Genomic DNA, 15,322 nt, shown 5'->3' with positions numbered 1-15,322 from the left:
ATTGAAGGCTACGATGCTTTAAAATCTTCCCTTAGATGGAGTCAAAGCATGGATGTTACTAGAAATCCTCCCAATCTTTTTTTTTTTTATCAGGGTTTCAGTCAGGTAATTAAAGAACACAAAGAACAACAGAAAACCACGGGACTGCTGCTATACTTGTAACAGTAAGTGACCCTGCTTTGAAATAAAAACTTAAGACACCTTTAGAATAAAGTCTAAAAACATTATTGTATCTAATCTAGTGTAACAAAAGCTTCATTAAAATGTTCTTTTCCGACAGAAAAATCTCTTTACAGACAAATGCAGTATAGACAAAAATACTTTAAAAGACCTTTTCCCTAAAGATCTACAAATCATGGTTGAACTATTGCGATTTATCAAGATACAAGATCTGATCAAAGGTTTTTCTAAGGATGAGACGTTCATAACATTTCTTCTGTGTAGATTCTCTGGCACGAGTAATACAGCTGAATTTACACCACAACAGCATGTATTATCCGCTGGCTAATAAATGAGTTGCTTCAGGGGCTTCTTCCCAGCAAGGACATTAATTTTGTTCTCTTTTCTCCCCAGCCCCACCGTCACAAAACCACAAGAGGTCCAGAAACGCCAGTATCTATCAAGTCTAAGTGAAACTCGCCAAAGGATTCAAAAGTTACTAAAAACAACCAGACATACAAACAACGTGGCTATATAGGCATCACTTCCAGTCCCTAAAAAACTTACCTAGTTGCAGTATCATGGCTGTATCACTGAAGGCACGTGTCACTAATCCAAAATGTCTGTGCAGGGGATAGCATAGCACTCGTCTTCCAAAAGATACCAGGACGTCATGAATGCTAGTAAAGCTCTGTGTGTATCAGTGAAAAATCTGAATTACTGTGTGCTTTTCAATACAAAGAAGCAGTTTTTTGTTTGTTTGTTTTCCTATAAGGAAAAGTCACAGCAAAATAGAAAAAAGCACATTTTTGTTTATTATGCATCTGAAAAAAAATTTCTGTATTTTAATAGAGATGGAAACGAACATGGTAAACAGAAATAAGACACCGCACATTTAGTTTGCCGGGCAGGAAACAGAAGTCCTATAGACTTCAGTGGTTTTGAATTAAAAAAAGAATGTAGAGAACATTAGAATAAAATATCTAGCTCGAGACTTCGCCATTCTTTAGATTAAAGCAATAAATTACATCTGTCCTACATTATTACATATATTAAGGGGAAGCTATAAAAAGCCTTTTAAGAATAAAGAAAAATTAAAACCACATGATACTAACAAAATACATGTGTACATATAAGATCTTTAAAAGTGATACATGACTGTCTTTCATGAAAATTATAGATATTCAAGACAGGGATAAATATATCTGCCTAGGGAAAGCAGTTCATTGTCCTCCTTTATGAGTGAGGAAGACCTCTAATTTACTGAGGCCAGAGGCGCTAATGAGTTATTAAAGACTTTAAGAGAGTTACTGCCTTTCCAGCTTTCACTTTTCAGGACAAAATATTCCATTTATGAATTCAAATAAAAATACCTATTTCATCTTGAACTCTCAATTTATTAAAATTAATAAAAACGCTTTGCTGCCAGACAGTACTTTTTCGCATTATGAGTACCTCAACCCATTTTTCATTTTAATGGATCGCCAGCAAGCATTTACATCACTTACCTTTTGTTATTTACTGGTTAGAGTCTAAGGTGTGCACATGCCATGCACAGCAAAATGGCAGTCAGTTCAAACAAACCATAGCTGAGGCAATTTTGTTTACAGATTGATGAAAACACCCGCCTCTACACGGTTTGTATAACAGATATAGTTATTAACAGCTTGGTGCCAGGAGACTGAATTTTCTGGGTGTGAAATATAGTGTTGGCACAGGCTGTGCCGAGAACTGCTATATTATAGGATAAGCACATGCAGAAAACTCCTTCGCTATTTAGGATATGGATCTAAAAAAGATTTGAGAGTTAAGGCAATCACTGCATTTTAACTGCACTCCTTTGTGACTTGCTACTGGAGAACACTAAATTAAAACAGATCTAGAAAACCAGTTGTCACAGACCGAGTTACTACTGAATGTAACATTTGCCACTGCTAGAAACTTCTGAGGGACTGAACCCAAAAATCTTGTCAAATTTCATTTTTGATTCTGCAAACAGACTTGGCTCAGTAATTCCAGGAAGGAGGACAGGACAGTCCCTTCTAGCTTGCTGCCACCATAAGAAATAATTGATTACAGGTCAGGTTAAGTCCCTTCCACTTCCAGCTCCGTAACAACTTAACCACACAGGCCCGTGTGCTTTCAGTGAACAACCTGAAAGTGCAGAGAATGGAATTCTGTTTGTTTCCTCTAGTCCATGTGGTTTCAAAGGGCTAGCAGCAACTAAAGTTAATAAGGATGCAGCAGTAACACTGAAAAGGAGGGGGCAGATAAAGCAACACACATGTCCACTGACTAACTCTGCAAGAAACATGAAACAATAGTATTCAGTGCTTGTCTGAAAAAAAAAATAATCACATAATCATTAAAGCCTTAATGAGATAACAGTTTTACAACTACAGAACTGAGGCCTTTTTGCGACAAGAATATAAAATTCAGCTTCAGGCAAGGAAAAAAAAAACCCAAAATTTTTGATTGAGTTCTAAGAGCTTTTCCTATCGATAATTTGGTTTGCATTTACTTCTGGGCTTCCCTGTTCCACTCTCCAACGTACTCTGAAGCCTCACAGCAGAATGGAGAAGAAGGCAGAAGCCACCTGATGTGCAGCCAAGAAAACAAGCAAGCTATAAGTGCAGAATGATGAACTAGGAAGGCTGAAGAAAGGCTCAGCAGTCAAAACCCCTGAAGTGAACAATAAGCTGCTTTATTAAGGTCTGCCATCTTCAAAAGTTATTAAAACCTATATCTGAGGTAGGACTCAAAAGACACAAAAACACTGAAAAAAATTATCATTCCCGGCTCTTTATGCCCTTTCTATTTTAACATGCTTTAGTGAGTCAAACAGGAAGATGATCTACAACTTCTGACCAAGCAGCTAGAAGGCTGTATTTTCTTGCCCTCATCACACATACACTGAGCAATAATTACAGTTACTTCCTAAATAAAGGTCAGTACTCGTGAATCAAGGCCAGGAGCTAGGGACACTGTGTAGACGAGTAGTTTTTTTGTAGCTCCTATCCTTAAGAGTTTCCAGAATGGGCCAGAAGGCGGCCCAGCACCCAGAGCGATGAGAGGTCAGACTTCAGCCTCTTGAGGCTACTAGCAGCTGGAAGCCCAGAAGTCACGATCAGTTTCTTGCAACATTTATTAAAAAGATGACATAGACTTAATTCATCTTCAACACTGAAAAAGTAAGCTTTCCACAAAAGGAACATACAATACCAAAACCAAATCATCCAGCAAACACATACTGCAAAACTTCGGTTTTAACTCACCTCCAGCCAGCACAACGTTGCACTCAGTTTCCTGACGTTCCAAGATGATTCAACCTGATTTTAAGAGGAGACCATAAAAACAAGTATTATCTAACTCAACATTCAAGACTGCTGGCAAACTATTTAAGATAACATTCTGGCAGCAATCTAAAAACCTTTGTGAATATGAAGCAGTAATTATATTACGTGCATTGAAATGGCCACAGGACAGCATTAAAAATTATATTGCAATGCAGATGTTAAATAACTGAATCGGTTTCCATACTGGGAATATCTAGAGCCCATGCACAAAGCCTTTAAAATATAACAACAATCACAGAAAAACAGTATTTTACTGGAATTCTGTCCCTTTTCACCAAGCAACAGAAACTTGAATCAACAAAGCTCAAGCTAAAATGTCCTATTTCGTGAAAACAGCTCAAGACTTTTGGCTTTCAGAGAGGGTCCTAAAGCCAGCAGTACATGTAAAATGTCATTATTCTTAAAATGTGACAGTTTCATAGTATTTCTGTGGTAGTGTGGTCTAGTGGGATGTTTAGGGCAAAAAGCCAGGAAGCCTTGATCTGTAATCCTGGCTCTAGTAAAGATTTGTGTGGCCTCAATGTCTTGGTTCTCCTATTAAAAAGAAAAAAAAAAAAAAAAAAAAATCACAGTGTGTTTTCTACATATACCATACGCTTATTGCAAAGATCAGTAAAGAATTGTCCAGTTGTGTTTTTCCCCATATTTGCAATTTTGTGCAACACTAACACACAAAACAACCACCATCCCAGATTATTCTGTTGAATAAGCAAGTCTGGACATTTCTGCCCACCATTCTAAAACCCATGCCCTGCAATTCAGTCTGATTAAGACAGAATCATTTTGATTATATGTTCCAATATTTTCACTAAAAGCATTCAGAAAACATCTCATTGATTAATATCGACTGAGGAGATGCTAAGTTGTATCTCTGAAGCAAGTCCATTCTAAAAAGGCAAACTTCCACAGAACAGCATGGAATCTATCCTAAACTTCTGCTATTTTCTTAATTCTCTATATCCTGTAAAAAACCTAGGATACAGAACACAAAATAAAACTGCCTGCTGTTTGTGTAAGAGACAGGCAAACACCAGAATGCTGAAAATGGAAACATGCCTTCCTACTTCCCTCCCGTGTTTGAATACTAGAAAAAGAAAACTCTGCATTAGGATTTATCTTTTAAATGTGTCTCGATTTTTAAAACTTTAAATGTCTTACTCTAGTTTCCAGAATGCCTCAGGAAACACCTTCCATACTCGGTGCATAAGCTTTAAAAAAAAACCAAACACACACAACAACAACAAAAAAAAAACAGCCCCAAAAAATCAGTTTTGTTGAAGGCCTATATAAAACATGAAAGACACAGTTTCACTCCTACAGATTTAATGATTTCCCATGCTTTTTCAGATTCCAAATCACTAGTGGTGTTATTACAGACAACCATACCTAATATGGAACTGTCCAAAAAACTGAAGGAAGAACCATCAATATAAAAGCACAATTGTTTTGTGAAATCTGCATTTACATAAACCAAGACACATCACAACACAGAACAAATCAGAATCAACCAGAATTGTCTGGAGTCTCCTGCAACTCCACTTCTCTCCTACAGCTAAAACGCTGCTCCAGAAGAACAGAAGTATTTAGAAATCGTATTAATCCCTACATGCATGCCAACAGCTCAATCTAGAGATATGAAGCCTAATTTTAACTTTATTATATATTTTTAATGCTTGAAAGTAAGTTCATTTTAAAAGGTAAGTTTCCTAAATGACAATACAGTGTCCAGCACTAGGTTCCTAAAACATACTATATTCTCCTTTTTATGTTTTAACTTACATTCTTGTCTCCTTCATTGACACAGATTTCATAGCAATACGCCAGAAGGATATCAATTAAACCAAGATATACATGATGACGGCTTCTTTTATCCAGAAGATAAGATTTATTTGTGAACTTTCTCATCTGCTCTCTCTCCTCCTCAGAGAAGACAACTATAAAAAGTAAAAGAATAATTGATTATGAATTTAAAGCTGGCGCGTTCGTTTTAATAGGCGGTAATACTACTTCAAGTCTCTTTAAAGAGAGGCATGTAACTCATCACAAGTCACTCATCACTCAAGAAAAAGCCTAAATCATTCTCACTTTCATTTTTAACTTTTATTAAACTCCAATCTACTCCTTTCAAAGTCAAGTTCCAGCCCCACAACGTACTGCATGTGCACACTGGCAATTTTGAACCCCTCTGAAAGTGCCAAGGATCTCTGTGGATGCCTGGGTATCTTATAGAGAGATAAATGCACAATCAGGATCTGAGTAAATTGAAGTTTAAGTTCGCGTTGTATGGGATAAAAAAAACCAAGAAAATGGGGTAACAAAACCAAATGTATTTTCTTATTGTAGAAAAGGGTAAGAACTAAAGAAATAGGGAAGGACCAAAAAAAACCCGAAAGGTATAATTCTGTATTTGCAAGCCTCATTAATTTCAACTCATGACCTAGGCACGATTTAGGAGTATTGCTTATGTGGTCTGGTAACATCCTTCCAGTGTCTGAGGAAGATCAAAGAAAGATCAAAATCCTGTCCCACCAGTGTTGGTGTGAAAGCTGCATCTCCTTCCAAAGAGCTATAGCATGACCATCAGTGACCACCCTATCTGATCTTCAGCGTACCTCACTTTTAGTTAAGAGCGGCTACCCTGAGCCAACCCAACCCATCTTCTCACTCGGTGCTTTCTCTTTGGGATATATGGGAAGACGACAACAACGACATAGCAGGCATGCTGTGACAATGCAGCAAAGTCTTTCTCTAGGAAACAGGGTATAGACACAGATAGCTAAGACTGAATCTTGAATGGTAACCCTTCTGAAGAGTACTTAAAACGCTCCAGAAAGGATAGCAGAATTGGCTTGAAATAACAGTAGACATTAAGGAGATAACTGACTAGAAGCCATCTCTGTACAAACTCAAAGAAAATCAAGAAGCCTTTTAGTACAATTAAAACAGCCAGAAGTCAGAGCCAAGAGATTTTCATCCAGACTGCGTGGAGCACAGGCTCTGATTTACTGAATAGGATAGATGTAGTGAGCACATTTTGGTCACACCACAGAAGAAAGTTACAGGCACAAGGTGACCTGACAGGAGAGAGCAGTGTTAGTAGCTTGACAGCTGATGCCTCATTGCTTTGAGTAAGTCCCACTCCATGATCTGTTCAAGCACCAATAACACTGGAACCAGCCCGAGCTTAAAATACCACGCATCGAAGGGGATTTCTCTGAGGACAGGAACAAGCCTAACGCAGCACTCTTGTTACACTTTCAAAATAAACCCTAACTCCCTGGGGTAAATACATGATGTATCCCTTGACTCATGGAATTTTAATTACTTATTCTAGGGAAGGGAGGAGGACCAAACCCAAAACCTTACAATTAATATTGAAATCTCTCTTCAGTCATTCTTTTACCACCCCTTTTTTGAGTCACTGTGGTCTGGCATACTTAACTGGAGCAGAGAAATGCTGTAAGCAAGATGTACGAACTTAAATGTAAACCAGTTAACACACTAAGATAGGGATGTGATACTGGCTAAGCATTAATATGTTCATCACATCAGTAAAGCACCTGATGAGTCCTTGCAAGCCAGGCAGGCAGCTGGAAAGGATCAGCCTTTGTGGCTCCCTGAGACAGATCCTTGGATATTGCTCAGCCACCAGCTTCATCAGCACTTAACAACTTGACCTGACAAACCGAACAATTCCTGCCCCAACTTGATTCCCTGTCTTTCCAGTTTAGGATTTTGTATCTTCCACATTGGTATCTACCTCTGGAATCCTTGAGCTACTACTGATCCTGGCTCAACAATCCTACCTGCAAGTTTACTGTTCTTATTTCTCTGCAGACTTTCTCACCGTTCGCTCTCAGCAGCACAAGCCAAGGTCATGCAGCTGGACATAACCCATAATACAGAGCCCTGGAACCTTGGGACACAGACAGCTACATTCCCCAGGAGGCAGGGAAGGGGGGGGTGTTACAGCACAGGTTACAGAAAGAAAAGGTTACAGCTTCTCGTAAACCAGGTTCCTTTTTACACCCCTTGCCCATTTCTCTATCGCAAGGATGATGTTTGCAAGTGTGCTTATAGATGTTTCTCCTCAAATCATTGCTCATCAGCATTTTACACAATCCACATTCTCAGGGATACAAGCTGCCCGCAAGACACGTGGTCGTCTTTATCCCAAGAGCTTTCTACAAGCCTTCTAATTTTATGACATGTTTTGAAACAAACGTTTGTGATGCCAGAGGCACATACATACACACACACACCTCATCAAGACATAAAACTATGAATTAGGGAAAACATTTCTAAATGTTTCTTCTTTATGAACTTTTCAAATGTTCCTATCAACTTCATAACTGTGAAATACTGGATTTAAATTCCTATGGAAACTTCTTGATGAGCTAACCATTCCTCTGGAGTCAAGCCAGTCTCCATTTACTTACAAGCTCCCACAAAAAGAAATTCCAGCTTTTATATCATCTTGAGAGAGCCAATCTCTTCCACTTGCTATGATCTAGTACAAAGTGACAATTTAGCAAGACTACGGCAGCTCTAACTCTGTTTTTCTGCTAATGCAATGCAGTTCAGTACTACCCCTTAAATCACAAATATAGATGATGTATCTATATTCTATCAGCAAATTTCTTTATAAGCTCTTAAATGGCACTGATTCTTCAGCGAGTCACCTCTATCATTCATATTAAAATTATCCATAAAACCACACGTGCAATATTGTAGCACATTTGAAAAAAATTAGTTAGTTTCTGAAAAACACAACATAAAACCACTTTGTAGGTTGCTACAGTAGGGTGGGGTTAATGAGGTATCACAACAGGTGTTTACAGTTGGAAGGACTGATTGGAAACAAAAAAAAAGCATTTCCAATTTCAGCTAGTTTTCACCAGAAAACCCTCTCCTGGAGTACACCACAATTGATTATAAAATCATATGCAAGTGGCACTTTCACCTTGAAGAGAAGCACAAAAGAGGAGAGGTGAAACTGAAGCTAAAGATGGAGAAGAAGTGCTGAAAAGCAAGCAGCCAAAAGTTTGCTAGCAAAGACTACTACAGCAGATCAGATTCACAAAGCTTAAAATCACTTCTGATGACTACAATAATAAAGAAGTTTGGTACAAAGCAGCTAAATAATTCCTTGAAAGCAGATGAGAATCTCTCACAGGATACCTGTTAGACAGTTATGCCAGGACTCCACAGGATACCTGTTAGACAGTTATGCCAGGACTCTTGTATTTCTAGGCCCACCTCACGCTGCTCGCTACGGTTAGCAGCCAAGATGCACACGTACCAGGAACGCAACTGTTCTCCTTCAGAAACTCGTTATATTCAGTACTGGAACCACTACTGAGAATCCACCCTTCTTAATCAGCAACTACAACCTCAAGTTTGTTTTTGTCTCATACCTGATCAAGTTAACTCTCTTATCAGAGGTAAGAAACAGTTGAACACTTACAGCAAAAAAAAAATAATTGACTTTTAAAAGTTTTATTAAGAAGTGTTTGTTAGATTCCCCAAAATCCACATTCTGGAGGAACATGTCAATGTGAACCATACTTCCCTTCTAAGTAGAAAGCAAAGAAACTCCAAGTGAAGTCCATAAAACATAGGAGATAGTTTTCTTCCTCTAACATGCAAACTCTCTGAAGCACTGTAACATACATAACTGAACCATAAACATAGAAATTTCAAGACTAGTAGACAACAGCAAACAAGACAGGCCAGACAATTCCCACAGGTAAATGTTACAAGATGTTCATTAACTCACTGCAAAGTGCCAGGTGTTCCAAATAAAATTTCTCTCTCTGGAGAAAATACTTCAATTTTACAAATAAATATCTACCCATTCCTTAAAGTTTTTGAATAATAAATTATCCAGGCCTGAAACTCAACACATCAAAACCACCACCTCCTTTGTTTTCCCAATTCAAGAATACAAGTACATGGTATACGATTAACAGAACAAGTAAAATCGTAATTACATTTTCTGCTATATTGAGCCTGTACACTTCTGCACACTTGCGTTACCAACGTTTTATCCAACAACATCCGTACAACAATTCATATTAATCTAAAGCAAAGCATCATCTGCTACTACTTACCAAGTACTAAATTTGCAAGGTTTCTTTAGGTTTGATTTTAAAACGTTTTGTACATTTGTCAGTGCCAAAGTCATACTATTTCTAGCCACAGTACAACTGTGTATTAATATATGCACATCTAAAGGATTCAGATTAATTCATCTCACATATAAAGTTAGTTAGATGACACCACAGAGATTACCCTTACTTTTTAATCATCTGCTTTACTATTTTAAACTAGCCATTCCTCATGTTAAAATAAACATATTTCAAATTGCCCTTCAGTACCTGACTGTCAATGAAGTACAGTTTGATCTCGAAAGGGGAAGATGAGGTCTGACAGCTAGAGTGTGTTTTATTACTCATATTTTACCCTGCCGATCACATCACTTAAACCAAGCCAGGGTAAGATCTGTACCTCAAGACTCCTAGGACGTGGTTCTAAATGTGTTCGGGGTGCTCAGACAAAATGTGCCATCTAGACAGACAGCTGACTCGCTGGTCAGACTTCAAAAATTACAGAAAAGTAGAGGTCAGGAAGGACCTCTGATAACCAGCTGGTCTAGCCTTCTGATGAAAGCAGAGCCTTGGCTTATGGTCCTGTCAAGCCAAGTCTTGAATGCCACAGCTATCTCGAAGGAAAATGACTGAGCAGAACTGACCCCTCTTCCCCCCTCCTTATTTTTAACGTTAACTATATTATGCTACGATATTAAGGGGTTTTAAATGTGTACGTAAGGAATCAACAACAGATAAAGGAAGAGATGAGTCAGCAGAGAGCAGATGAGTCAGGAATAGTGTCAGCTATTGATTTTAATCAGTAGCAAACAAGTCACTTCTTTTCAAGCTCTTCCCAACACTTTAGAAGAAGAAAGGCAGCACTACTCTGACTAGAAACACACCCAAAGGCTTTGCTCAGGATCAACATTTCCTTCAGTGCTAGACACTGCTTTAAAAATACTTGATAATAATACTGTAAACTTAAACAAGTAACTGAACTAATGAAGCTGATTTTCTATTGATTAGTCTCTTGAATTTGTTGCTGTCTGGTAAGATGCAAAAGGTTACTGAAACTTCCCACAGTGCTGACAACACGGCTTTCCTGTACGGACTCTGTACCATCTGAAAAGATGGCACTGAAGATTCAATAAAAGCACTCTTCCCCTTGTACCCAGGGCCATTTTTGCACAACTTGTAGGAAGCGGCCATCTTTAGGACCCCCTAAAACTCTGTCAAGACGACTGTGATCAGATGAGCCTCGGTTCTTCAGTAAGTGAACTAAAAAGTCCTAAAAATACAAAGCTGTATTCCTCTGTACTCCTATATTCACTCTAAACTATGATCAGTCAAATACGGTTTGTTCATTTTCTCCCCTTTCTTTACAATTCTTCCATTCAAATTTTAGCTCCTTCACAAATATCTTTTCTTCCATGTCAAGCTTCCACTCTTCTCAAATCAACATTTACAACACATTTCTCCATATCACTTCCGACCTCTTCCTCCAGGAAGGTCAGAATTTCTCCATAAAGTCACCGGACTTGGGACAGTCTTTCCTGGATCTCGCAATTTCCTTTCTACTAATTTTTGTCATTATTCTTTAGTAAATCTTCAGTTCCTATAAACCATATCAAAACCACACATCATTCTTTCTTCCATGTCTTACCGTTCTTGCCTTTTAAAAAATGTGAGATACTGTACAACAGAGACCTAAGAATTTTGCAGAAATAAACAACAATTTTTCCTCACATGAAAAATACTTGCTCTGCAGCAGAACAGTGGCAGGAAGGTACACACGCTACAAAGGCCTGGAAGACTGAGGAAAATAGGTAGAACAATTGCAGAAATCTGACAAAAAAGAAAGTGATTAATCTTAAACTTATGAATCTACCAGTAATGGTATATATTTGAGCAGAGCCGTACTGAAACGTGGATCTTTAAAAAGAAATTGCTTCTCTTTCTATAAAGAGATCAGAAAGAGAACGGTCACTGGTAAGCATAATAGGTTACCATAAACAAGATAAATTATCCCTGGAGCATATAAATGTTATATTAAATATATATGTCAGCCTGAGCCTTTGAAGATTATTGTGTTGCCTAAAAAGGAGTTTTTACAGTTGTGCAATTTGAAGTAGAATAAAAATTAAGTTGAACGTGACCGTTACAAAAAACAAAACCTTTCATCTGGAATCTGTGGAAGCAAAACTAACGTAAACTTCAGCAGCAGCAGCAAGCAAGCTTTCCAAAAGTTTTACTCCCTCTTCCCCACAGGGAAAGGCTGTGTAATTAGTTGAGCTTTATGGAGTATTACTCGACTTGCATTAGATATTATAAGCGTGAACAAAACCTGGGCCTTTCAGCTTAAGAAAAAGTCCACTCCAAAAATGGGATTTTGCTCTAACAAACATGGTGGTGAAAACCTGCTCTCTAGTTCCTCAGCCATACTGGAAAGGCAATAATCTTAGCTGCCTGGTGGCTAACAAGCCTAGGGGGAAAATAAAAATAAAAATAATTTAAAAAAAAACACAAAAACCACAAAGGGCAAGAAGAGACAGAGGAAAGTGTAAAAAAGGACAAACAAAATAGGAGACACTTAGGACGATAAAAGAAGAAATAAAAAAAAGACAAAATACACACACCATGCACACAAGTTGGTGAAAAAGTAAAGAGGTTAAATAAAAATAGATTCAATGTAAGGACAGAAGAGAGCTGAAAACTTTAAATGCTAATGAGAAGAGCTGATCCAAAAAGAAAAAAAACTGGTAATGAGACATTAAAAAAACCTGCTAACGTAAAAACAGAAGAGAGACTAACCAGGGATGAAAGCAAGAGCAGTAATCAACCAAACAAAATCTTCAGTTAATTGTAATGCCATGCAAAAAAGAAAAAAGCAGTGATCTGTATTTCTAATTACTCTTTGTAGCCAAAGGCATTATAAAGACAAAAGTAATCAAGTTTTTGGTTCCAAGAAACCAATGAAGACAAAAAACAAAATAAAATCAATATAAATCAGCAAAAGGAAGAAAAACAATAATTCTCTTAGTTCAGTGTTTTTGAATAAAAAAAAAAAACCAACAACATACCTTCAGGGAACCTGCTGATTTTTATGTCAGTTTCCCACACTAAACTCACTTTTCCATGTACTAACCTGAGGAGGAAAGTCCCAACGACCTTCCTGATTCCACAGACACTGTGCAGGTGGGAACTGTCCTAATGGCAGCAGTAACGGAGCACAAACTACAGGGACTCTAAAGGTACCTGGTGTCAAATTCTAGAGCATCGGCACTACCCGATATTGCGGCAGCCTGTATTGTAATCTACCATCAGTTTTGACATTTCCATTCCTACCTTCTTGTCTTACCAAACAGTCATTTATCTTCAATAAACCACCACCTAAATAGGTACCTCATTTCATGTTTGAGGGTAGTAGAAATCACAACTGACAGCACGTGATTTCCATCGTATCTCAGTTTCCATGTTCTTACATAAAGGCTTTAGACAGCACATGTTTGAGCAAGAACATAACCTTCCTTCACACTGGACAGACAACTGTTTCTGCCAGCTGGCCATGACAGTACAGCTACCACGAGTTGTTTTAAACACCCCAATATTTGAAATCTCTTTACAAGCTTGGTGGTCCTCCTCATGGAAGATGATGGAAATTACCTTATTTTAGATGCTTTTCTTAACACAAGGCATGAATTTGGAACTCACAAAGAGTAAGAAACCTGGGTGCTCTTCATGTTATGCCTCTTTTCCATAAACAATAAACTGCGTGAAGGTTTCGATCCCTCCTCCTTTACATCCAGGTTCAAAAGTAAACAAGGGACATTTGTGTCCGCTTTTTACAACAAAAAACGTTTGACCCCACACAGACCTGCAGGGGGATACCCGCATACACAGGCTCAAAGCCTCGCCACACGTCACTTCATAAAACACCTCAAAACATACTGCAATACGTACAACATTTGTGCCCCTAGAGCTTCTGTGCTCGAGTACCCTTTGGCTTTTTATAGCTAAGCACTAGTGTTCAAAGGCTTCTCACTACGGCACACTGTGACGTCCTCCTTACCCTTCTAGCTGTGCAGCACACCTGGGCTTAATGCAGGCCAACTTCTCCCCAGTTCTAGTGGAAATAACATCAAATTTCTCAAGGAGTAAAGAAGATAGTTCACTTAGCACAGCCCTTGTTTCTTTTACGTGCCTTTTCTGTGTCACTTCCACTTGCCAAGCATGCATACTGGAACACATCTAAACACGGATACGCAGTCAAACTTGTCGGAATTCCTGAATCTGTAACTCAGATTAGCCAGACCATCCCTTTGATTGGATAAAGCATAAAAGCAATATAAAACCACAGGGAATTCAGCCTATTGATGATCGGATTCCAGGTCCAACAGCCTGGACCCACCTCCTGCCCTTTCGAATTTCCATCCATAAGAGACCTTCCAGTGGAACCTGTACTCCCTCTGATGGTGGTTTCTTTCACCACATCTCGCTCAGGTTTAGGAGCCTCCAATGGGTTCTGATCCGCATTCAGCCACCTGCCATCCCAGCCACTGTTGCCACTCAAACAGTGGTACCAACGTTACCAAAACTAAGGTCTTTCTAAGGAAAAGGGTGGGTTGTTGTCATTAACATAACCCAAACACCAGATGGCCTCTTACATTACAGTTCCTCAATATCCACAAAACTACATGAGCTTCTTCACTCAGCCATACTAAACTTTCTGATCATCCTTATTAAATATATACTTGTTATAACAAATGGTTTTGAGAAAAGACGATCCTTTCTGTAGCCCCATTTTCTGTGTAACTTCCATTGGTATGGTTGCCAGGCTTTCCAGTAGTTTGTCTGTTGTTGCTTCTAAAACACAGCAACATATATACGTGTTTTCTTCTCAATGTGGAGTAAAAACATCTTTTATCAATACAATCATCCAGCAGCTCTTCATTTTCATTATATTCCTTAACACAGGCAAACATTAGCAGCGTTTCATTTATTAAGGAGTGAACTAACAAAAGAACTCTTCATTATTCTATTTTCAAGCCTCTTGTACCTTTGTCCAATGCTTTTTAAATCAAATGCTTATGATGATAATTAACAATTTCTGGCTTCAGAGGCTGAAAAGAGACCAGTAATGAAGATCAGATTACATTCACAGTAAAATACACAACATTTACCCAAATTCCATTGTTCTTCTCCTGTAGAAAATGTGAAATCGCAGGTATTATTAGTGCACTAATATTTGTTAAGAACCTCCGGTGAAGGGATTATCATTATCTACTTTAGTAATATCGGATTTTTGTACTACAGAGGAAATGAACAAAGGACAATAAAAGAACATGCATAATAGTAACTTGTACTGCTCTCTGCAGTCACTGTGTACAGAAAGGTAACCTCGGTTATCTGTTAACAGCTCGCTTACAAGGTCAGCTACTAAACCTGAAACCAGCCCTTTTAGTTTCTAAAAGGACACACAGATTTTCCTCTCAAAAATTCCCTGAAATCCACAAAAATAGCAGTAGAGTAATAAATGACACAAACTTCTGTCACACTGTGTAAATAAAACATCCTACAAAAGATGTGTTCATCAGAAATAAGGGCTGATACTAGTACAATCTTCCACAGCTGATTCTTGGAAAACTTGCTGTGAACTGTCTGCACCATATTTGGAAGTGGGCAAAACCCCCACTTTAGACAATTTTTTGCATTGAA

General features: G+C 38.2%; 1 protein-coding gene across 3 annotated transcripts in view; it reads right to left on the bottom strand.

The window, feature by feature from the left end:
* The window catches only part of SHQ1 (SHQ1, H/ACA ribonucleoprotein assembly factor), a 50,976-nt gene that overhangs the window by 28,357 nt on the left and 7,297 nt on the right, over positions 1-15,322 (bottom strand). For 2 of the 3 annotated variants that reach the window (XM_086470180.1, XM_009953583.2), the window contains exons 7-9: positions 5,295-5,449; positions 3,435-3,488; positions 727-850 (exon numbers count right to left, since the gene is read on the bottom strand). In XM_086470180.1, coding sequence (XP_086326306.1) covers positions 727-850; positions 3,435-3,488; positions 5,295-5,449 — 333 coding nt within the window. Of the gene's footprint in view, positions 1-726; positions 851-3,434; positions 3,489-5,294; positions 5,450-11,021; positions 11,028-15,322 lie in introns of all 3 variants that reach the window. The other variant, XM_086470179.1, reaches the window with a different exon arrangement.

This window comes from Leptosomus discolor, chromosome 9 (assembly GCF_034619465.1).
Source record: "Leptosomus discolor isolate bLepDis1 chromosome 9, bLepDis1.hap2, whole genome shotgun sequence".
Classification (NCBI taxonomy): Eukaryota; Metazoa; Chordata; class Aves; order Leptosomiformes; family Leptosomidae; genus Leptosomus; species Leptosomus discolor.
Note: the sequence above shows the minus strand (reverse complement) of the source record. Positions and strands in the feature narration are given on the sequence as shown.